Source organism: Varroa destructor, unplaced genomic scaffold, assembly GCF_002443255.2.
Source record: "Varroa destructor unplaced genomic scaffold, Vdes_3.0 BEIS01000002.1, whole genome shotgun sequence".
NCBI classification, from domain to species: domain Eukaryota; kingdom Metazoa; phylum Arthropoda; class Arachnida; order Mesostigmata; family Varroidae; genus Varroa; species Varroa destructor.
Window position 1 is genome coordinate 40,291,457 of NW_019211455.1, and position 25,178 is coordinate 40,316,634.

The window sequence follows — 25,178 nt, forward strand, 5'->3', positions numbered from 1 at the left end:
CACGTTGTGCAGATAATCCTGGTCCATTCTTCTACATTCTCTATCTCCATCAACCGCATCATAATATGATGCACGAAATCGCTGTTGACCAAGAATGCTCCTCGCATCGGGGACTCACCAAGGCAAAGTACTCGGAAATTTCGACTTCTCTATACAACTAACAAGCGCCCACAAACGTCCTCGTTTTTGCAGTTCATAGTCAGCTTATAGCCTGGGCGTGCTAGACGCCTGTTCTATTGAAATATGAGCTTCATTAACTAGCCTCATACGAGCAGAAATCTACTATTCAGGTAAAAAAAAAAAAAAGATTTTTGCATTCTTGGCTAGTTGCAAATCGTACTCACTAATATTTGTTCATATTGCCATTATTAATATTGTTATATATGTTACTCGGGTGTCTTTGGAAAACCTGTTACCAAAGTTAAATCAAGCTTTAATTAATGTCGCTTGCAAGCTTATAATTGTTTTAAAGAAGATATAATTCGGGTACTTTTTAACTAGAATTTGTCTAGGCAATTTATAATTAATTCAAATAAAAGCAAAAAAAACTAGCAGATTAAGAAATACATAGATACCTCTAGAATGCCAGATGATTCTAATGTCAGCAACTATTTGGTTATTCAATTCAATTTGATGATGCAAGTAATGCAGCATTTAGACGACTTGTTATATGAGGTTAAGTGGGTCGGCAATAAAACCAAATCCATGTTTAAGCTGTGTTAGCTGGATTTACTTTTAGCATATAGTGACAAACGTCAGTGAGAAGGAAAGCCATGTTTTGAAAAGCATGATATCTTTGTATTTATTCGAAACAATTGTGTTTGGAGGACAAGAGTCGAATGCAGCGTGGCTTTTGTAGCAAACTGCTTCGCCCTGCTGTGATAAAATCAGAATAGTTATTAACACTAATAATTATTAGTAGGATTCCCTGTACTCACCCTTGAAAGCCAATTTTACTAAATATAAAACAGTTCGGGTATCTACTAAGCAGACTATCCCTCTCATAAAATCAACCTTTTCCCATATTTTGGATAAAGTTTCATTGAAGGGTGCTCATAATGATCAAATTCCCTGCATAGATGTTGGTCACAACATTTTACATATTCTCTAATGTTCCCAATTTTGAAATGTAATGCCAATGTTAAAATATGTTTTTATTAATTAGAAAATTTTAGCCAAGCATTGTTGGTACTACGTATGTTCGGTTTTTCCCTTGATCTACTAGTTCGAACTAAAACAGCTTTTACATTACAGTCTCAGAATTATTAGCTTTCAACTAATGACTCTTCAAAGATTAAAGAACTGAAAAATACAGCTATTGATTGTTAAATGCTAGGCTAAAACAAGGTTATCTATCTACAACATACTTAATCAATATCTAACTTTTTTTTGTACGTAATCCGTACCACAAATATCCGCTACAATAGTTGTGTTGTATCTCGATTTAATCAGTTACCGCTCCGGGGGTCCTTAACGGAATTTTTTTCATGTTTAAGTAACGCAGTGCCCAATGCCCGGATTACTCCTCTTACCGATTAATCCTTGGATTACTTTGCGCTAATGCAATGCTTCAGCCTCCACCTTAAAATCTAGGTTCATTCAACGAATTAATAGGGCTTTCCACAAAATTCGCATTTGGACGATAGCAATAACAATAAGTGCTCCAAGGATATTAATAAAAAAAACCACTTCGGTAAACCTGATTTCCTATAATAACAATGTGTTAAACCCGTTTGTGCAATGCTCTCATCCTGAACTTCGTGACTGTTTAACAGTTTTGAAGGTATGTTTTGCCAGATGAGTGAACAAAACTCTATGAAATCTTTACCAAAATGAACAGGGAATGATTCACACAGAATTACTAAAATCAGTATATTGTCAAACAACGACTACAAATCAACGTAACATGCAAGTATTGAGGTGAAAAGCTTCATTTTGGATTGTCGGGTTGTTACTTAATTCTGTAACTACGTTTTTAGCGTTTTAGCAGCCAAGAACATTGATCCTGACCATTATCACTGTTATGTGTGCATGTAGTGTTAACCCCCCTTACTTCCTGAGGACTCGTTTAGGTAATCCCGAAGCACGCTGAGCACTGCACACATCCGTACGTTTTTCTGACTGGGAAAACACTCAATGGGAAACATTTTTGCGACGTTCGAAAGTCTTAGTAAATAACTAAGGCGAAGCATTAAGAAACAGTAAGATAGCGCATAATTATCCAAACGAACAAAAGCAAGTAGCCTAAAAGTGAGTAAACGTCTCGAATGTCAACGTGTTATATTATCTATATATGTACTAGGAATATCTCGTTCAACTTACAAGAACGTACAAGAACTATGATCAATTCATTGAACGTTTGTACTGAATGCTTTGATTCAATATGCACCATTTACAACTAATTGCCTTAAGGTACATGTAAAAGGAATATGGAGAGACCTTTGAAAGATAACTGGCATATGCTAAACAAATACTTATGCCAAAAACTGTACATATTTTTACGAACTTTAGATCCTATGCGCATATTGCTTTGCAAATTAGCTCAGTCATAATATACACCGTCACTCCTCTTCACGACGTATGAATAAACAAATGTTTTTGCGGTATAAAAAATGACATGACAAGAAGGTTTATGTAATATTATAAATTTGAATTGAGTTAAACAGGCGTTTGTGAAATGTTTAGTGTGGTAATAACATTTCGAAGAGAAATTTATTCTATTATATCTGCTGGTGTAGGACAGTTTCGCAACCTCTTGTTTGACGATATTTAAATTTAAATTGGAATTATTGGCATTTTTTATTTGGTTGGTATCAATCAGAATGTGTTCGTTTTATATACCTTATGCCACTATAGTTTACAAATTCTTTAGCTTTCATACATTTTTCTGTTTAAAAGAGATTACATACTGTTGAGTGTTTGAGCTCATGTAACCACATCTACGAATATCTGATTCTAGTAACTTACTACATAACTAAATTTTTCTATCTTAGGCTGATGGCTATTTTCATCTCTATATAATATAGTATAAAGGAAACTAATTCTAAAACCCTTGAATAATATATAGAGATTTTTTTCTTACGTCTCCGTGTCTTTCTGCACTAGATCAATGATCTAGACTGCACTGGGTCGACTTAAGCGCGCATATCTTAAATTTCGACAATCTTCTATGGCATTGAAAAAAGCCGCCCGACTATCGATGGGCCTCTCGAATTCAAGTGCTCGAGTTACTTCGATGTTCTCAATTTTTATCTCCGACGAAAGGTCGCATCCCTTCAGGTTTGTCGGTTATAGACAAATTTTCTGCTATTTATAGACGATATATTTCGCCGCGTCTGGCATTCTAAAGATTCACGTCTGTCTTAAGTTGGGTTGCCTGTACAGCTCTATAATTTGATAGCCAACTCTTGAATACAGTTGAGTCTAACAATGTACTTTGATCGTATAATAATAATATATTTTAGGTTATGTTATCATTTTCCTAAACCTATGTTAACACACATTGATCATTCAGCTCCAGTCCGACTTTGGCTAGAACTGCAAATTATTAAGAATACTTGCTTACACGTAGAGGCTTTCCTCTTCCTGATTTATGGCTTCTAAATTGATTTCGACTGACATCTGCAAAGGCTTGTGGGCCAAATTATCGAATTAAAAAAAATTTCACGAAAGTTAACTTAGCGCCAATTGAAAGAATGTGCCTAGGCCAAGAAGATGCGAGTGGTTAGAAGCCACTTTGATTAGACTGCTGTGATGCCCATATGAATCAGCGTCTGTCCAGTGTTATGAATCGCATTCGCTCACCGTGGCTCGTCCAAACCCGTAGACGGAAACTAAATTTCGGTATTAGATACACAGAGAATGGCAATGAACGGCTGGTGGGTAAATCGCAAACGTGAACTATCACATTCATAACTGGGAGACAAACGGAGTCAATTACCTTCAATAACAGTAGTAATCTTACGACGTGACAAAACAGTCTGCAGAAGCCATACCTCGTTGATATCTGATTTTAAGGAAAATCCGCCGCGTTGGCCAGCGCTCAACACAACCACGCTTACTTGACGTCTGCGGTCACCTGCCAACAGCTCATTAACGGATAGTTTCCCGAACAGCGATAAGCCTGACAGTACTCAGTCAGACTTAAATCAGCAGTCGAAATCGAAAACCGTCGTGAATCGACACGACCTAAATGAGCTAAGAAACACCTACGCGTGTCGGGAAGTGGTCCTGAGACCGCGCCTGAGTACGCGGACCAAGATTGGCGCATTTACCGTTATAATTTATTTTTAACCGCGACCCAAGCCGTGGTCAGCGTGTATTTTTCTGATGTACGTTCCGTATCTACTGCGGAACACCAAAACGTTTATTGCAGTACTTAGTTAAGCCTCCACACGAGTGCGCGTGTATGTTCCAGTTTTTGCTGCCGAGTATTTTATGAAAACGCGAAGATGTTACTGCTAGTCATTGAGACGTATACAGGGCAGTTTACAAGAAAATACTTCGTCTGACTCTTCAGTGCGCCATTGTGCGATTCAAGTGAACGATCTGTGGGCAAGATCGAAGCTGAAATTGTAAAAATTCGAAATGGTTCGATGTTAAGATGATTTTTGCACGTAATAATTTTGCTTATAAAAAACTTTCTTCAGCCATCACTTGTAGTAAGTAGTATACATCTTTTTTTTCGGAAACCTTTGGGATCTTGTAAGCAAACTATAAAATTCTTGTGACAGCCATACGAATGTATAATCGTGCAGCTCGATGCCATCCTCTGCAAGAAGCGAACAAACGGAATCCCATCCTCAGGAAGATATGAAGGTTCGGCCAAGACCGAAAAAGTTTATACGGAATCCCAAACGAGTGATACGGTAAAGTAGTATTTTATTTTATACGTAATTCACCGCGATGAATAGCACACGTTTAATTTAAGAAATGCGCATTACATATTAATCATAAATAAATAAAAATGGCTCTACCATGCCCACATGTATAAATACGTAACCTCCGTACGACAAAAAATGCAATTTATAAAGAATTCGTGGATAATCTCCTTAGTCTCCATGAATATTTACTTATTATTCAATCCCTAAATGAGGGCACATAGTAGAGGTAGATTGCGCGGTGTTTGTTTACATAAAATCAAAGTATACAAAGTCGGTGATTTCCTGTCTGCCTTAAAAAAATCACTGACAAAACAGTGTAGCCCTGACGTATAGCGGTCTAAAATATCCTAGCTAATATTCCGGTGAAAGCCAATATTTTTAATCAACGATATTACTTGAAGTTTATATGGGCCAACCTCTGTCTGTAAATTCTATATAATTGTCACACGTGAATCCAGACTGGGATTTCATTTCACATGTGTGTCCCCTATATTGCCTGTTATAAAATCTTGGCTCGGTTCTACCAGCATCTAGATAAGCAGGTTTCGCATTAACCTTAACGTCATAGTTTGTTTAATCTACGTAAGACGTTATATAATACTTTAGGGTTCATGTGGCCTTTTTAATAGGTAAACAGATATAGAAGGGTATTCAATAGTAATGCTTAAAGATAACAAATTGTATAAGTTAAACGACCAGAACAAAGAAATAAATCAGCGTACTTGAAGTATGAGACATTTTTACGGAATTCATTAATTGATTCTATTTGCTGCTGGATATATGAAAATGCCATAGTCTAAGTCGAAGATAATTGTCCGTGCCGTAATGCTGTGGTAACGAGTTCGCCTACGAAACTTAAGCACGTATGAGTTGTCCAAATATACGACTTTTTCGTGGTGGTATGCGCCAACCGTCTAAAACTCACACGGAGAATTCTAAACATTCAGTTCTAAATTGAAAATGATTGTTTATTTAACATATATATACAGTTTGGACTAACGATATTCGACATATACAGTAGAAAATTGTTATTTCATTTGCGTATAATAGATACTAAGCGTTTGTAAACATAAACAAGAGTTAATGTTAGAAGACCACGCGATTGGGATAATGTAATCCGCTTGACAGCGATCTTTGAATGAATATAAACGATAAACAAAAACGACGATGTTTTGCCCTGTTTAGTCTCTTGAAAAGCTAGTTAATATTAATTCTAGGCGTGATCATTAATCGAACTGCGATTGCCTGTCTTATTTTTTTTGCTAAATTTACGCTGCTTTGTCAAGTAGACTTTATCAACTTAAGCATCTTGTTTTTGCACCTTTAACGAACACTTAATCATGTAAAAGGAATTAAGTTATTAAATAACGATTATTCGTTTGTGAGTCGATTTCAACAACTCTGGAAAAGGATCAATGTTTAGGAAAACTCATTTTTATGTTTGAAAACTAGGGAATCAGCCTGACGGTTTGAATTGCACGTGTCAACAGACGACGCTGCCGTCCTCAGAACATATGTATGATTTTGAATACGGGGCATTAGAAGCCTGGCTTGGAAGAAACGAATAAAAAAAATCGTATCAATGGATTGTTATTATCGAGCAAATGTAATAATAATTTTTCAAATTATTCTTTTCCAAGCTTTTCCCTCATATATGGATCTCTTCATTTATTGTTCATTGAATCAACATATTTTCTATCTCCCCAAAGTTAATCTAATCTACCTACATGACCGCAAAGAACCTACAAAAAGTACGCTTGTGGAAACAGTACATGGATTCTTGGAAAAAGGAAATCACTAAATGTCATACTAAAAAAAAAGTTTTTTATGAAAACAATTCTAATTTAGAGGCGGGTTATTTGTTTGGATTGTTTTCATAATATAGTGTACTGAATAGTGGAATTATAAAATAACTAGTGCTTTCATGGTATGTAAATAATAAGACGAAAAAAAATAGCATATGAAGATGTCATTGGCTATGTACTCATGAAGTAGCTTTTATTGTTATCTTAAACGTGCACATAATGATTAGAACTTCAAGACCTCAACTCAAGACATCGTTTTGAATTGATTCTCAAAAATTATTTTCGCCTTGAAGGGCACTGCTTGTCAGTGCTAATATAAATAATTATATTCCTAATCTTTCAAGTTTTTCTCGCAGTAATTATGCATCGACGGCCGGTGGATATGGTCCAAAACGAGCTTCTGTGGCAGCGCATTTGGTACGTCGAAATCGACAACTGGAGAGCGACGTCGAGTTCGATGATGAATTACGTCATAGAAAAACAGTGGAAATCGATTTGCCACTTCTGCAAGGTAACGTGTTATAACAATGACTAGTAATATTGACTTAATAATTATCAACCGATCCTAAATAGACCGCTTCAGGTTTGGACATGGATTTGAGGGCAGCGCCGTTTAAAGAAAGCGCCTCTTACTGAGGGTAGGCAGACTGCGAGCAAAAGGAAGGCCTTAATATACCTAGAGGTCTCTGCTGCTTAAGATTCCGATTAGACCGAATGCTTCTTTCTTTACAATTATTACACTAAATTCGTGCAGTAGACAGCGCCGCATGGCGGGTGTGTGAATTCAAAAACTTAAGGATACTACGATTGCCACGGGTGGACTAATTAGGTGACTTAAGTGGAATTGGGCTCGACGAGGTATTCATTACGGTTACAAAGAAAAGAGATAGCGCTTCCCGTATGCTTGTGATGCAACCGAATAAAGCGATTTTCACGGCTAGCATTTAGTGCAAACAACCCCGGTCGGGCTATAACAGTTGAAACCTAAATGGGACTCAAGATCTACGACTTAATTGGAACAATAGCACAGTTCGGATGGTTTTTGTTTTCCAAGATAGAAAATGAAAACTCGAGTTAAGAAGGTACCGGATTATCGGTCAGGGAGACAGTGTAACAGTAAATAAACAAGTGCAGGCGCAACAAAGTCTTCCTGAGACGATAGATCCGTTGTGTAGTTTCCACCATGGTAACGTTGGTAACAAATTATGGTAGAGTCCGATTGCATGTGGATCAATGAAGCAATTTTATATATATTAAAATATATTATTTTTACTGCTTTATTCAGAAGACCTGCTAATGGAGTGTCGGGAAGCTAATTAGTTTTCGAAGTTATACGCCATCTTAGCAGATTGTTTAGTTAGTATCCATTACGACGTAGGGTATTTTGCCCATAAACGGATGCAGATTTAAACAAATTCGGTCGAACTGTCGTTATTAATGAATAGTACTCCGATGCATACATTTTAGACAAGGCGAGGTAGTGAGGATGGCTCTTTGAATAACAGAACTCCTTGCTCCGGTGCTATAAAGGTACTAAACGCCGTACAACTCCAAATTGTGTGACGCACTATGGATTAATCCGGCGTGGGCTGATATAGACCTCGGAGCATGAAAATGAAAACATGTGGTTGCGTATTTAAACAATCGGTGACGAAACGTTAAAATAACGCGGTTCCGAAACACTGGACTATGATGTGCTAGAAAGCTTAGCATATTACTGACAACTCGGAGCGAGCTTGGAGCTAATTTCGTCCTTAAGCATCCATAGCAGTCATATACGACAAACGATTGATAGGTTCATCTGTGGGATTATACGCACCTAGTGAGCATTTCAGCGTTAAGAGCTCTGCTGAGTCGCACATACGAAAGCTGTGGACACCATAGACAGTCTCTGTGATAGGTAGTGGTACTTACTGGCTTTAGGACACTTGAGGTGGATTAGATTTGGAAGCAGACGTAAACACATCTGGTTTCGTGTTGAGAGCTGTCTGAAGCAATGTTTTGGGCATTACTGAATGAAAAACCCCAAACACTGATTTCAATTAGACATGGTAAACAGATCCGCTAACTGCTGTTCGCTGACAGTACAATTTCGCTGATATCTGATATATTTCAGGCGGGTTGAGTACAGTTGAAACCAATATATGATCGGCACGGTAAATTGTAGAAAGCGATTCTGGCCTAAAACCCCGATTTTACAAAACCAGTTACGAAAAAATATCAAGCAAAACGAAAAGAGACAGGATGGCCAAAAATCTCGAGTGGTAGCACTTAACAGGTGGCTAAGTGAGCAGAACCGGTAAACCTGTATGGTTACCTTGAGCCCATTATTACTGGGAATCGCCGCTTGATGTCCCGTCAACAAAAAAAGACCACGTAATATGTGTGAATAATAAAAGTTATTCTTTCATTTATCGAAACGGCCATCTTTTATTATTACAATAAAGGTAGTCGGTCCTTGGCTGATCATTGGCCTCGAGTGCCTTATTGTTTCTGAAGTCTCTTGAGCACAATTACGTAAGACTATGTCATTTTTTGCCGTGACGATGAATCCCATTAGTAGTGTCTATAACCGTTAAGCAACTCGTTGTCACGAGCAATTTTAAACATCGATTAGCTTTTCCATAAATCACATGGAATGGATTTACTAGTGTTGACTTAGAAAGATGGATCAGAACAGTCAAAAGGCAGAGGTAATAAAGACTTATAGTGTGACATCATATTCAGTAATGGCATGGTCTCCAGCCGGACGGATACGCGAAAAAACATGGCAACCCAAGGAAAAGTAATACTCACGCGAAAAAAACGCAAGCGAGGCCGTATTTAAAACGAATACCGTAAAAAATTTCAACCTCAAAACACTCCTCAGATGAACATCGGTGAGCCCAAACGTGGAATGCTTATCAAAAAATGAAACCAGCAAGAAAAATACGTTTCAAATAGGGGACACAAAAATTTTACATAAAAATTGGCCAGTAGGCCCACCGTTTTCCGAGCACCAATTATTTTGGCAAAACACGCGAGTATTGACGCGTTCGAAAAACACTTGAAGCAACTAAGTAAATGAAGAAAATCAGTTAGTAAAAAGCGAGCGACCCGAAGGACAGATTCATAGTAAGAGGAACAACATTAATCAACTTAACCAGTTGCGGAATGACCCGAATATGGACACGTGTCTCGACAGTAGTACTATGCGACACATATCTTGCTTTTTACAATGTATACTGCTTGTACTCGTACTTTATTGTTTGACCGTAGCTGCATAGGTTAAACAAAAATCGCATGGACCTATTGACTACATGTATATATATGAGCAAGTAGTTAAAAAAAATGTCTAAAATCAACAAGAAGTTACCATTAGAAAGCATAATATTGTTAAATATAATAGTAATAAATAAATGTAATTAATAGACAAATCTTGCTTTGCCTCGTGCGTAACTTGATTGATAGGTTTTACGGCCTGGACGATAGTCGATACTAAGTTATATAAACTAGATTCAAGTCTTATCCACTATTCGTATAGTATGATATGCAAACGAAGTTCATGGAATCCTTATTCTAATTCTTAGTTGCTGCACTAACCTTTTTTGCTTTTCATGGTTACAGCTTGTCGCGCTCATGACGAAGTAAGCGACAAAATTGGATCTCGTGATAAGGCCTTCGGTGACTCCATCGAGAGCCGAGCGCTCAAACAACCTCACTCATCGGTTAATCAGGACAGTACACATTTCGAGACTGTCTCACAGGACCCAAATCTCGTAGGCACACTTCGCAGGTTCTTTTTCGCCAACGGAGGCAAGTGCATTTCAATAAAAAACTCCAGCAATGCAAATGGCCTGGAGAACCTTATCGAACGCATGATTTAAACAATAAAGAGGTAACTACGTTTGCACGCGTTCCCTTTCTTAGCTCTACACTGTTTCCCGGGATATATATAAACAATAAATGATAATAAACTAACGATGGTTCTTTTCTGCCTTACATGTCATAGGTGTTAACGATAGTATGCATTGGTATCATAGCATGGAGCAAAGCGACGAGGTGGACATGTGGCACCGAGGAAAATCGTTAGCTGAGGAGTCTAAACCGCATTTTCGGTTTATGATCCATCCGGAAAGTGCGCTTAGGTACTCTGATCTTCTCTGCATCACAGTTTAGTGCTAACGTGCTTGCCCATTCAATTAGGGTCATGTCAGGGACCTTCTGAGTTTGAATTGGAGTGAAAACCTACTTCGTTTCGTGCTGGAGCGGTGATAACAAAATAAATAGCTTTTCAATGTACAGTCATTGCTTATACAAAGATAGGTAAAAGCGTAATCACTGACTGCAACACGCTAACCTGCCCTATTTAAAGCTACGAAAAGACTGCAGAAATTTAAAGCAATTGTTGACTTGTTGTTTTAGATGGCTTAGCGTAAATCCGAATTCCGCTGGCGAACAAATGCAAGCAATTGAATCAAGGCCCATTTATTTTGAACCATTCAGGCATTAACAAATGTATTTTACATTGTTGAAGTTATTAGTTTGCTAGCTAAAATGTACTTGTTCACAGAATCCGATTTACGTCAATTTCAGTTGATTTCGTCTGGTCGTACTAGAAGCTCGTGCATTACTACCTCTCATATTCTTTTGTGTGTGGCTGTTTTGCTGACCTCAGGGTAAACTGGGACATATTTATGCTGTTCGTGCTTATCCTGAACATGATTGTAATTCCACTGGATGTAGCATTCTTTTCTATATCGAGAGAACCATCTTTGATGGCCCTAAGCATCTTCAGCGATATCGTCTACGGGGTTGATCTCGTATTCAATTTCCGCACAGGTAATGAAAATTACGTGAAGAAACATGCGCAACTTCTTGGTCGTAATTTTACAACATCAGACTACATTTTTGTAACAAGTCTTGACCTGTTGAGTGCAGTCGGTCTATGGAAATAGGTACAGTTTTAGTAAGCTAACTTAAGATAGTGTGATCCTTTACTTTTTCGGTTCTTCCGTCGATTCAACAGGCGTGAAAATATCGAAAGACCCGCTTCAATTCAGCTTGGACCCTTGGGTAGTATCTAAACGCTACTTTCAACGTTGGTTTCTCGTGGACCTCATCTCAGCGATCCCGTTTGATCTTGTGTCTTTAACCATAGTCCCGAATCAAGGTCAGACCGAAGCAAAGATGAACTTTACACAAAAGAGTAACATATAAATTTTACTACGATAATGATATTGAGAAGTACCTACATGTAATAATAATGATAAAACTATCAGATATCTCTGACTTTGACGCCATTAGCGTACCAGTATGATGTATATTTCTTAAATTTTCAGGGAAAGACTTCCAGCCAACTCTTCGACTTATTCATTTGCTTAAGCTGATTAACCTGTTTAAGCTGTTACGGTTTTCTCGATTAATCGGCTACTGGTACGGGCTACAGGAGAACTACGTGAGTACTTTGAAAAACGATCTTAGAAAAATTTTAAATGTACGATTGGAATTTATATTAGATGTCATAATGTATGTTACAAGTATTTTTTTTATAGAACTTATATAGGGCAGTCAATAAAGTAAAACTAAAAATAGAAATTCCGCACAAAATTATTACTGAAGAACCTAATGCTTTTCCTATAAAGATAAAATGTGTGCATTATACTATGTGATTCCATGTGCCCTTTTCACTTGTCTGATTAGTTCCTGCACTCGTCAGGCGTGTATCTACGTATCTGTAATATCGGCCTCATGATGCTTTGTGTCGTCCATTGGAATGCCTGTTTACAATTTCTTGTCTGCGTGATTCTTGATTTTCCGGAGAAGTCCTGGGTGATAAAACATAACCTCCGAGGCGCTGCATGGTGATTATTAGCATTTCAATCCACACGCAATCTGTGCCAAATGTGATCTTTCAGAAGCGGCATCTATAGGCAGGGAGCTTTACGGAGACTTGCCAGATACTTGCTAGTCTAATTACGCTGGGTTCTGAGTTGTGTATCAATTGTATTTAAGTGTATTTATTCATTTAGTTTGTATATAAACGCAACTTAACAACAAAAAAAGACGCTAAATCATAACATTTCCACAAGCCAGATCTAGTATCGATTGTGCCTATTTTGTTGGCATAAAACCGGCACAGAATATCTGACCATTAGGTACTACGCGGAGATCATCTCAATTTCCTAGAAATTTGAGGTGGATTTTTAAATTGGGTTAATTCGCGATATAGTATTTGGTGAAATAGCATCCTGATACACTTTTCTGTGACAGGTACGAACAATACATCTGGGCAATGTTTAACGCGTCCTCACAGATGCTCTGCATTGGCTATGGACAGTTCAATCCCGAAATTGTCTCGGACATGACTCTTACGATGATGGGTTAGTCATTCTACATTGTAGTGCTATTTGCAGTAGTTAAAAATGTGTTACCAGATAACATATTATTTATTTTGTGACTTGAAAATTGGCAAAAACAAAAATTAGTAGTTTTAAGATCGCGCAGCTATTTAATAATAAACATTTTTATTGACACAGACTGTATGAAATATTTATGTGCTAATGTTCCTCATATTCATTAGAAAAGAGGTAGGTGGATAAGTTTCGTAAGATTGGATCATAGTTATTTTTTCAGATTTTTGTAACTGCTAACACGCCAGTATGTATGTAAATCTGAGGACCTGAGTATAGCTATGCCAATTGGTTTAGTTTTGAGACTCCTTTCATATTAGATAGCTATTCACCATTATTATCATTATGGCACAATTGTAACCACGATAAATCTAAGACCGAATCCGTAATCTAGTGAACTGATAAATATTATATACAATGTGATCTAGGGATGATTGGCGGAGCAACTTGTTACGCTCTTCTGCTTGGAAACATTGCGTCGTTAATACAGAACCTCGACTTTTCCACGCGACTTCGCATGGAACAGGTAAGCCTGTGTGGAAGACTTATAAAAACTAATGAGCGTAATAGATCTACGCATAAGTACGTCCTTCTGATGCACTTTGTGCCATTAATGTTAAGCTAATCTTTCGATTTCTAGCGTCTTTGTGACGGTTTTTTGAAAAACGAACTCTTTCAATTGTCTGGATGAGTCTGAGCACGCAGCGAAAAGAGCACATTATATACATACATTGGTAATATACATGAAATTTCAATACGTTTCGCTCGGAATTGATCGATTTAATTTCATTTTCGTTTCACTACTAGATGCGCGAGGTGGAGGACTATATGGCGTATAGATCGCTGCCTGAAAGCATGCGGCAGAAGATTCGAGATTATTTTGACAGGAGGTACCGAGGAAAAGTTTTTGATGAGGAGCGTATTCTTAACGTGCTCTCTGAACCACTTCGAGAGGTAGTAGCCTTTCTAATATACAGGGGGCTTAGACTATTACTTAATCTTATGCTAGATAAGTTTGACGTTTTTCGTGAAATTTATTTGCATTTTTCACTCTGTAAGATGAAAACACATTTGCAGACAGTGCCATTTATTTTGAAGTAAAAAAGAAAAAAACGAAACAGTCTTGAAAAATTTATGTCAGAAAGGTACCATTGGCCATTCAAAATTTCCTGTAAACTTTGACGTCCTCTAATATAGAATACGTTTCTCAGAATTTCTTCGCTTTCCTTTGTTTAGAAAACAAAGAATGAAAATAACAATTATAATAGTGAAAATAATTGAGAATTACCCGCAAAATCATTAAAGTCTGTTCAATGTTTCTAGGGCTGTGTTACATTTTAAAGGCCTTCTACCAACACATCTCAATTCGCAAATTCGGTGTTTTTTGTTTTTTGTATAATCATTTATTGCTAAGATCACTAACTATGAAACACCAAGGCTTCTAATCGGTGCATATGTTTCGTGATAAAAGTACACGCTAGTAGTGCTGCTTTAATATTCTGTTCCAACTATAATGATTGGCGAGCGGAGATTGTTGAAAAAGAAAATAGATGAAATCCAGTATTACACAATTTACTTATATGAAAAAATACTGGTTGCCCTAGGACGGGCGATACAGATAAAATCTTTCTCTTTAAATGTTGGCTATATCAAATCTTTGAAGATGGTGATGCGGCAAAATTGTCTCGAGGCTCTTCGCTCAGTGCCGCTATTTGGTTGTTCGACGGTTATCGATGACGCGTTCATTAGCGACCTCGTCACGCATCTGAAATATGAGTTCTTCCAACCTTCGGATCTGATCATCAAGAAGGGTAGCATTGGTTACAAAATGTACTTCTTGCAAAGTGGAAGAGTCCACATTCTTACTGACAAAGGTCCTCTATGGCTGCGTGATGGCGCTTATTTTGGAGGTATGGGGCTCTTTCTAGCCGACTATTATAATTCTTTCATAATTGATTCATTATGTAATATTGCCAGACACATCATTATAGTCTACCAACATATCTAGACTGAATAGTTTCAATTAGACGATTCGAAAAAACAATCAGAGCAAATTATTTAGTTAATCGGCAAGAAAAAGCCACTTAATTGGTGAAGACAACTTAGTTAATGGGAGCATAAAAGCTAACCAATTATTAATCTCACATTGTTAGCACTTGTACAAATTTAGCTAATACTCCCGCCTCTAGAAATGATTTGATGAGCTTGGAAGCTCAACAAAAGCGATTAGCTCACTTTCTCAAAGTACCTGACGACTGGTGCCATCTGGTGGCGCGTGCACAATTACAGAGATGTGTCTTCTTGTACAGTGCGAACGCAGGGTATCGGTGAAGGCAGAGACGTACTGTGCAGCCTTCAGTCTCTCAGTAGACAGCTTCCACGAGGTGCTCGAAAAACATCCGAACATCAGGGCCGCCATACATGCGCTAGTTGAGGAAAGCTTTGGTCATAAACCGACCAGACTTAAGTAACTTATTAACGAGACGGCAGTCCTCATTATGCCTTCATGCTGTCAACAACTCCTAACCAGTATTGACTTTTGCCAAACACGTCCATTGTAACACAAACAAATTTTACCTAGTGTCTAGAACATTCTCTGTTTGTTTTACAAGAAATGGTGTTGTATACTACTATGAATATCGATGGCGTCATTTGCTCGAAGAAGAGGTTTATTCATTTTTATACGTTTTCTCTCACGGAGTGCACATAAATAAGGATTAAAATTGTTACCATTAATATATGGGCTGTTTTGTAATGCAAATAAAGGAATTTACAGCAAAGCAAGAGTTGTTTTTCAAATATATTTAATGAATGGATAGTTTCATTCCGAGGAAGTCTGGAATCGATTTAAATCAGGACTATGTAACCTTCTTTGAGCACATTATTCCTCATAAATTAAAATTTATCTATATATAAATTTTAATCAAATTCACTGTTAAAATTATCACAGTTCGAAAAGGTTAGCTCTTGAATCCTAGTGTGAAAGTACATTTTATATCAGCTTCGCGTCTGAATTTTTCGTTATTCCGGCTTTGTATTTACAATTTTCGCTTACAGTGACTGTCTCCTAAGAATTAATACTAAGTTTTCGATTGCTTGAAGTGCTACTAAACTTTCAAACAAGGGCGTACTCTTTTTTTTTAGATTTATGCTCATTTTTATATCACTACTCTTTTAGGCTCTTACAAGCAAATCCGGCGGACTTTAAAATTCAATAATTTATGAATTACACGTTGCTAGCAGACGAATTTAGCTCGTCAGTGTTTTAATCTTCTTGAAACTTTTAAATGAAAGCCGAATTTATTCTGGGAGAAATGAGTTTAGTAGGAAAAACATCTAAACACAACAAACTTGGACTCAGTTGTCCAAGTTTTTTTCTCAAAAACTACAACGCTGCGAAAATTAGTCGAAGATTTGTGAAGACGTTAGACCAGAAGGGTTTAGGACAATGCACGCTATATGGATGGCGTAAACGTTTTAAAAACGGAGACTGGGATTGTAGACCAGCGAGGGGTGACCGGGTATATTGGGACTCGAAAGACAAGAACGGATTACTGCAATTGAGAATGCTTTTCACGAAACCAAAGTTTAGAGTCCAAGAAGTCTGTTAGCCAAAACATACAGTTTCCATGTCATATGCTACACAATTATAACACGAGTACTGAAAGTGTAATAACTGAATAGCAAATATGTCGTTGGTGAATTGATTCTAAGCCAGCTGGAAACGCATTTGGTATATTTTACGTGCTATTTACGGAATTTTGATCAACGAAAAGCCGGCCTGGGCCATATGGTGTCCATGGACAAAAAATGGTTCTATCTGTGAGATGGAAAGGGAATGGCGTCGTTCGGAAGAGAAATCGAGTTCGGGTGCAGTGTCGAATGGGTGCGGACGTAAGGTGATGATAATACGTGCAATAGACATCCGCTACTGTGAAAAACGCACCGAAAATGAAACAATGAATGCGGCTCATTACTTCAACTTTAGGAGATTAATGGACCGCTAACACGACAATCAAAACCATGCAGTTTGGTTGCTTGATTACAACGCTAAACCTCACAGCTATGTCTCAGTTGCTTCGTGGATTGAGCATAGGAATATCCAACGATGGCTTTCATCCGTTTATTCTCCCTATCTAAGTCCATGTGATTACGGGGCGTTTCATGCCTTAAAGAGAAAACTGATGGGCAAGCATATCCTATTATCGATTTACTTCAAAAAGCTATAGATACAGAAATTACATATGTGAACGCAAGTGATAGGTACGTGGCTGTTCAGTAACTACCAAAGCGTTGAAACAAGTCTGAAAAATGTACCTTTAATGTATATTTAAAAAATCATCATTCTAGTCCAACTAGTTTAAAAGCTATTTAAATTCAAAGTCCGCCGGATTCGCTTGTAACATCGTAATATGAAGTTTGTTAGAGTCTATTTCGCATTTATATTCGCTACTGAGTATAAACGTAGTTCGAAATAAGGCAAACACTTAAGTCTCTATAGAATTACGAAGTTACTAAAATAAACATATCGACCTATTTTGGACATAATTTGATCGAGATGTATAGATATATAGCATGAATTGATTATCTAGTTTCATTATTATATATTTTGTCTTTATACAAAATTCATTTCAATAATTCTTTCCCAATTTCAAGCTAGCCTGTGAGATAAGAGCAATTAGACGGACTAACTCTTATATGCATGAGAGAGTGTTATACTCGGTGTTATTTCTTCTTACCTTGTCTACCGCAATTTACGTACTGGCTTATTTTATTAAATCTCCTTTGAAGAGATTACAAATATTTAGCACAGGTCGCTTGATTAAGTAAACCTTTACTAAGACTGACTGACTGTAATATCATCTCAACTGACAATGGTGGACACAACAACATTTAACTAATGGTTTTATTATATGTAAAATTAAAATCCTAATCGCTTAATAGCCACTTAAGTGATCAATTATGAAACAGGAAGAGCTATCCCCTTATTCGTTTAGCAAGATCACTGGATAGCGAACTTTTCCCTTATCTCAATAAAATGTTTGTCATTTAAGGTAATGATCTACTTAAATTCCGCTTAATTAGGTGTGTAATTGTAATCCGTCGCCTTTAAGACGAGTTTGCTTAACACAAGTTCGGTAAAATTTATCACTCTTCCTCATCTGGACAAAAGTCGCAAACAACTGATATGAAAATACCACTTAGTTGTTTCCCATTTAATATTCACCATTTATACGGTTGAAATTACTTCATTCCTAACTACCATACAAAAACAAATACAAAAAAATCCGTGTGACAAACGAAGACCACGCAAATCTTATAGATATCAACACCAATTTTATTTTGAACATAAACACTATCCTCCATTATTATTACGATCATCATTATAGCAGCAAATGATTCCTCAGTCTTGGAAACTGTATTATTCCAAAGATCGTGTTTGGCGGCCGCTAAGTAGGACTCAGATGGGCCTTGTCATTTAATTTTCACTGTTTTTTTCTCGAAAACTAGCAAACATTTACTTCTTATATAGCGTCGCTCGAAAACGGCCCTTGTCAAAAGGGTAGGCAGTAAACATTTCAGCGTACATAAAAACGTGAAATCCATTGTCACAACATCAAGCCTGTTATTCACGAAAAAAGCCGTCTTTGGCTACTTGTACTCAAAACAGCTGATATCGGAAATGTTCGTATTTTATTGTTGTTTTACTACATTTATTGGTTGTTTGCATATTTTGTCTGTTAGTACTGTTTTCTAGGTTTAAGTCATCTTCAGTTTTTGATAACACCCTTAGTATTCATATATGCTACATATCAATATTATTATTATAAATTTCTCATCGTTGAAGATTGATTAAGAAGTCAGCATGAACGTCCTGTGTCTTCGAGTTGGCAGGGAAGGTCCTTACGCGACTCAATAATGTCAACTCTTGGCAGAAACTGCCGGCCAGATCACAATCTCTTTTTTGTACAGTACTCATCAATGTCAGTATGTCATAACACTGTTACGTGTCAAATAGCAGAATGTAATTCCAAAACTCTGTAGGAACTGGTTTATATTGTATAATTTTCTTGTTGTCTCTTTACTCGTATTTTTCGTTAGTTTACAATATTCTGTTGTTATTGTTGCATGTGTTGTGTGTTTTCGTTCGTTCGTTATTTTTTGTTTGTCATTTGTCTATTTGTCGTTTTTATTTGGCAATGTGGTTTGTCAACTTTCCTGGCTGCTGCTTGATTGTTGGATCGGTTTTCGGAAATCTCAGAGATGGTCAAGTTGTCATTGGTCAGTGATAAATTCCACCGGAGGGGCAACGTTTAACAAGGCTGGACGACGTACATAGACTCTGCACGTCTACCGACGTTTAGCGCATGAAAAACCCGGCGAACATTTCCATAGGGAGCGTCATTGACATTGCCATGGCAATCGAAGTCAAAGCAATAACCGTTGTCATGGTAACAGCATCAACATGCACTATTATGGTATATGACACAACATCCCTATTAACAATCTCTACAGAATGCTGTAGAGATTGTAGTAGAAGAACACAAGGCCACAACTACGACTAAATCATCAATTATACTGTTACGCTGGTAGCGACATCTGCTAAAGTATAGCCGTTAAATACACATTGTTTGTACAAACATTTGACTGCTTGCTTTTGCAAGCAGCCATCTGTAAAAACTAAGTTGATCTATGATGAGCTAGCATGTAGCTGAGACCAATTGTGGCTGATGAATAGTAGGCCAGGCCGCTGCCCCTCCAAGCAAAAAACATACGTGAAATTCGGCACTTCACCCCAGCGCCCTACAGGTCCACATCCAATTCATCATCATGTAACATCACGCAACAGGTTTTCAGTACCCTTCTGATCTCCTTTTATCTCTTTTACTTTTCTAATCTGAAGACTCGACCTGCCAATTAGATGACAATTTCTAATACCTGGCGACAACGTCTGCCGATAGATCCTTAGACATCGGTATTATCTCAATATTATCTGTGTGATGTGTTGTTGTTTATGGGTACAAGCGATGCCTTTGTCAGCTATAGATAACAGGCATATGAGCTATTTGTTAACTGGTCGAGTTATCAGATTTATCAGTGCTAGTCAAACACATCGTCGCGTGTGAGATGCGCAGTGGATGCTCTCAGTAGAAAACGGGAGGAGCGGTGCCGGCCTGATGTTCAGGCTGAGGCGCGACATTTTTCACAAATTCTCAGTCTCTTCACCGCCATCGTTACTATGGCTTTAAAAAGGTCAAAATCATCTTTTCTTGTGAATCGAAATGTCTGTTACTTGTCGCTTTCTAATGAGTCTCATATTTATCTGGCAATTCGCCATCGTTGACAAAGAGGAATCCTACTATAGTTGCTGTTGTAATTAATGAAAAATATATATAACATGAATCACTTCAGAAGTTACCGTTGCTCATCCTTGTGTTTTGGCGTACAACCAGATATCTAGTAATTTTTAACAGCGTATGATCGAATTAATTTTTGTTTTGATTTGCTCTTTTTGTTACTATATTTAGAAAGATGTACAAGTGAAGAGTAGTATTCCTATGCTATCTAAATATGGAAATCGTGACGCAGATAAATTTTCGCTTCTATGCTAAGTGACTCCTCTTGTGCTGTTAGTTGTTTTTTCTCTCATTTGGGTGGCTTTGTTAATTTTCTACGACCTTTTTGGAACCATGGCAGGTCAAGAAGCAATCGTCATCCACTTGAGATGGTGGCTGGGTGTCATTGGGCTCGCCTAGTAATCTCTGCAAATTTCACCAATGAGCAAACGATCAAAGTCAAACGATTACAACATTATCGGGTACTTTTACATAAATATACATTTCTTAAACGCAATTACTCGATACTAAGATATGCACTTCGAAAATACAAATTACAACGAATGCACCCATAAGAAGAGATCACTTTGCTCTTGTTGTTATTGTGGTGCTGTTTAAACTGTGTAAAAATAAAAATTTTTTTAGGAGCGTGTCAGATTGGAGTGCTTTCGACGAAGTCGTCAACGCCTATACAGTTGTCACATTTTGAATATCCAATTGATTGGCAACAAACGCATTCAAACGCATACACACCTTATAAAAGACAAGTTTCTATATAAAAGACAAAAACAGAATAATTTCTGTGGTTTTCTATTGAGTATATAATTACAATATACTCTCGCTTCTAAAAATCCTGTAGAAAAAGAAAAACACACGCTCAATTCACACTCCGTAATAGAAATCATCACAAACAATACTGCTACCACCTGGGTAAGTAACCACAATTTGACAGCAATGGAGTTTTCGAGCATAACCCTGTTACAATAGTTAAGCGAATGGCATCACTAAGTGTTGCTTAGATTCCTTCACAGCAAAAAAAATCACAGACTCAAGGTTGTCTTTCCTAATCACTATGCCTCATTTTCAACTTACCCGGCTTAGTTGTATTCCTCCCTGCCATATCCACCTCCACCGTAACCGCCTTGGCCTCCCCCATAACCACCGCTACGCTGGTAACCGCTACTTTTTCCACTTCCGTAACTTCCTTGGCCTCCTCCATATCCGCCCCCGACGGTATAGCCCCCATGTCCATTGCGGCCCCCACCATAACCACCGCTTCCACCTCGACCACCGACGCCTCCCGGACGGAAACCGCCACGGCTACGGTTGTTGCTACGGCCCCTGTAAGGCGCCACTTTGAGTGTTGAGCCGTTTAGCTCCTGCCCGTCCATCTGTTGAACGGCATCGCTGGCGTTCTGCGAGTCGCCAAAGTCGACGAAAGCGAAGCCCGGCGGATTTTGTGCCACCCAAACATTCGTGAGACGTCCATACTTTGAGAAGACGTTCTCGAGATCTTCCTTGTTGATATTGTCGCCAATACCGCCTACGAAAATGCGGTTCTGGTTGTCCTGCTGACGCGACTGGAAGCTAGCTCCACCGCCGCCTCCGCCAAAACGAGGTCCTCCACGACGTTGATCTCCGTATGATTCCTAGAGATGATGAGTATTGATTATAGGACCATAATAGGAAAAAGCAGATAGAAAAATGCAAACAGAAATAGGGTCAATGGCCTGTATTAAACTTCTTACATTTTATGTGTGCCCGCATAGGATATATCGTATCGTTGTCTCTTTCATATATATATATATACATTTTTTATAAATTTATATTTATAAATTTGTATACTTTCCAATATACTGATAATAAAATACCGTTTATAATGAACTATAATAGTAGTAGAAAGGAAAATTTGTAGTAGACGGATATATTGCCGAGCTTTCTTTGCAACAAGTGAATTATCTCAGCACCGCTACGTCCGCTTAAGGCCTAGCTTATGGCGTTGTGTAATCACATACGAACGAGTGCGTACAAAAGAATATACGGAAAATTATGATATTTATTATAAGTAAAACTAACTGCGTGGTAGGCTGATATTAAGAACTTAGAAATTATTTAAAAAATTACCAAGCCTAAATTAAGGTCAAACTCGGCCCCTCTCAGGTAGTTAATACGGTGCACCATTTATGGCGACTCTAAAAAGGCATTTCTACGCATCTCACTGTGCTTGTAGTAAATAATAACAAATAAGGAAGGACAAATCGTGCGGTTCATAGATGCCAAGATGGCAATTTCGAACCTGGGAAATTATGTGAACAATTGGTAGAACTCTATGATAAAAAAAAAACCGTCTTTATGCATCAGGAGAGGCTTCAGATTGTCTTATTCCTACGATGGCAATGCAAAAACGCTCAAATGTTTCACTGCCAAGTGATAAAGGGTCGAATATAGAAATTGCACACCGAATCATTTCATTCGATACTGAACCAAGATAAACACCGTAATTACATTTTACATTGCACAATGTATCACCAGTTCTATCGGTTGCTTATCGAATTCATTTTGAAAGTTTGCACTAAATCAAAAAAGGACGAAACGAAGCGCGGTACATAAACAAAATCGTCACTTTGGGATATACCATGTGTAAATATGAAAGCCAAACCATCGCCCGTATAAGTCGCGGCGAAACACAACCACGGTAAATTCCATCATGCACATCTAACCACAATAACAACTCTTGACGGCTGAAATAGGCGCTGCATGAGTGTCTTGTTACACAAGCTAATTATTTGATCTTAATAGAAAGCTTATTCATCGCAGAAGACTGGCGCATGCGATCGAAAATTTCCAAGTTTTCTAATGTCGAGTCCTCGCGCCTTTCAAGCGGAGTTGCAACGTTTTGTAAAACTTGTTCGTGTGCTCAAGACGTACCATCACACAACGTTTGTGGGTGCAGTACAGCAAGGATTTACATTAGACATGTATTGTTGTGTAGGAATGACAAGACAAGAAAATGTCTAGCAAAACGTATATGTGATTATGTGTAGGACTTTATTTGGAAATTTAGAAGGTAGATTTTCCTAATAAGCAAATATCGACACATAAGCCTTCTTATGATACAAAAACGAAAAAAATTGCTGCGATAAAGAAAATTTAAGACATTTTTCTTTAGCGGACAGTGATATATAAGACAGATCTTTAACGAGGGAACTGCTTAATAGGAAAATATCGATATTGCACCTAAAACGTCTCTGACTATCTAAATCATTCCCAAAGAGTATTTAACGTGAAATAAACGATTTACAAAGTTTTACTACAGATTATTTATTTCAGACAATACCATAGAGTAAAGATCGGAGTACGCAGGTAACAGGTTTTTATCAAAAATATCGACGCAACAATACGCAACGATATAGTGACCGACCAGAATAACGGATAATGAGACAATTCAGTGTAGCCATTATGTACACCGTCGCCGGCCTTGGAGAGAAATTAAGAAACGGCAGTATTAATACGTTTTTTCGGCTGTCCCCATTTCCGCATTAAGCAACTGTCTATGCCAAAAGTGGACCTGATTATGGAGCCACGAAAGCACCGCGACCCACACAATTTGAGCTCACAACGACATTTTTAAGCTCTACCAGAAGACCCATAATGGGCTATAATATGCTTACGTTTGCCTTTCCACCGGTAAATATCACTGAACTTATCGTGTACACGCATGCATATAAAGATGGAAGGCCCGGAGTAGCATAATACTGGATAAAATTCGAAAATCTTAAGCACCGTTTCAGATTGGCCGACATTAAAAACCTTTCATATGTAGGTTTCGAAAGCCTGTGGAAGCAACGTGCATAAAAAATCTGGACTTGGAAAGTGCATTAACTAAATTTTCCAAAACACAAAAATTTAACAGAAAACAAACTTAACAATAATCACTCTAGGTTATTCAATAGCATAAAATATGTTCACACAGCACAAAAATAGCCCTAAGGCCTAATGAGTTAACGCGGTAAGACTACCTCCAGCCAGTTAGGACACTCTAGTAGAACAAACCTCGTCATCTCGACCTTATCATAACTAAATAAAGATATGTTATCTCTAGTATTATAAATAAATAAAGGAAAAAAAACAAAAGAGAAAGTAGAAAACGACAAAGCAAATTGTCATCTCCTCCCGAAGTTCACAACGACTGTCGTTGCCGACCCACATTGATGCCTTACATCGCTGGGTATCAGGACCGACAAGATCTTTTCGTCTGTCTTCCGGTAAAGCATCACAGACTCAATAAGGCCACACGATAAAAGGTTCACTCGCGATAAATCTATTTATGTTTTTTAAAATATGTGTCATCCCTCGTATGGAGTAAAGTTGCACTTCCGAAGATAGGTTTCTCTTAGTAAATGTAATAATCCATAAATTAAATCTACGTAGACGAATTCGTCTACGATATTAATGTGGAAACGCAACATGATATATTTATAGACAGTTGTTCGCTTGGATATATATATATATATATATATATATATATATATATATAGGAAGTTGTGTATTTGGTCCCTACCATTTCGAATCTCTAGGTCCAGTCACTGACACAGCAGGCAAGTAAGTGAGGCGCTTGGTTTGGGAACGACTTGGCACGAAGATCGCACTGGCGACTTGATGTGGACTTCTGCAACCAAGGCGCCGGCGCTTGGCGCGTTACAGGAAATCGTCATAAATGAGTACGCTTCACATATAAAAACCGAAATCGAGATGACGGTT

At 37.8% G+C, this 25,178-nt stretch overlaps 2 protein-coding genes across 11 annotated transcripts; one reads left to right on the forward strand and one right to left on the reverse strand.

The window, feature by feature from the left end:
- Positions 1–310: 310 nt before the first annotated feature.
- On the forward strand, positions 311–15,860 carry LOC111244324 (potassium/sodium hyperpolarization-activated cyclic nucleotide-gated channel 2-like). Of its 9 annotated transcripts, none has more exons than XM_086979645.1 (16): positions 311–1,783; positions 2,062–2,250; positions 3,106–3,279; positions 4,758–4,868; positions 7,045–7,199; positions 10,295–10,483; positions 10,680–10,815; positions 11,346–11,509; positions 11,697–11,876; positions 12,010–12,125; positions 12,371–12,531; positions 12,941–13,050; positions 13,509–13,606; positions 13,888–14,034; positions 14,744–14,990; positions 15,370–15,860. In XM_086979645.1, the coding sequence occupies exons 3-16, from the start codon at positions 3,170–3,172 to the stop codon at positions 15,549–15,551; spliced, it is 2,106 nt and encodes a 701-aa protein (XP_086835771.1). In that variant the 5' UTR covers positions 311–1,783; positions 2,062–2,250; positions 3,106–3,169; the 3' UTR covers positions 15,552–15,860. The 9 variants fall into 9 exon arrangements, with proteins under 9 accessions (XP_086835771.1, XP_086835770.1, XP_086835773.1 ...); XM_086979644.1 differs by having other exon boundaries at positions 2,073–2,250; XM_086979647.1 differs by having other exon boundaries at positions 2,073–2,250; positions 15,390–15,860.
- Positions 15,861–18,395: 2,535 nt separating this feature from the next.
- LOC111244014 (uncharacterized) lies at positions 18,396–25,173 on the reverse strand. 2 transcript variants are annotated; one of them, XM_022790526.2, is made up of 3 exons: positions 24,979–25,173; positions 21,510–22,066; positions 18,396–20,843 (listed from the first exon to the last, which is right to left on the reverse strand). In XM_022790526.2, exons 1-2 carry the CDS (start codon positions 24,979–24,981, stop codon positions 21,515–21,517), a joined length of 555 nt encoding a protein of 184 aa, XP_022646261.1. In that variant the 5' UTR covers positions 24,982–25,173; the 3' UTR covers positions 18,396–20,843; positions 21,510–21,514. The 2 variants fall into 2 exon arrangements, with proteins under 2 accessions (XP_022646261.1, XP_022646260.1); XM_022790525.2 differs by lacking the exon at positions 24,979–25,173 and adding an exon at positions 23,053–24,624.
- Positions 25,174–25,178: the final 5 nt, after the last annotated feature.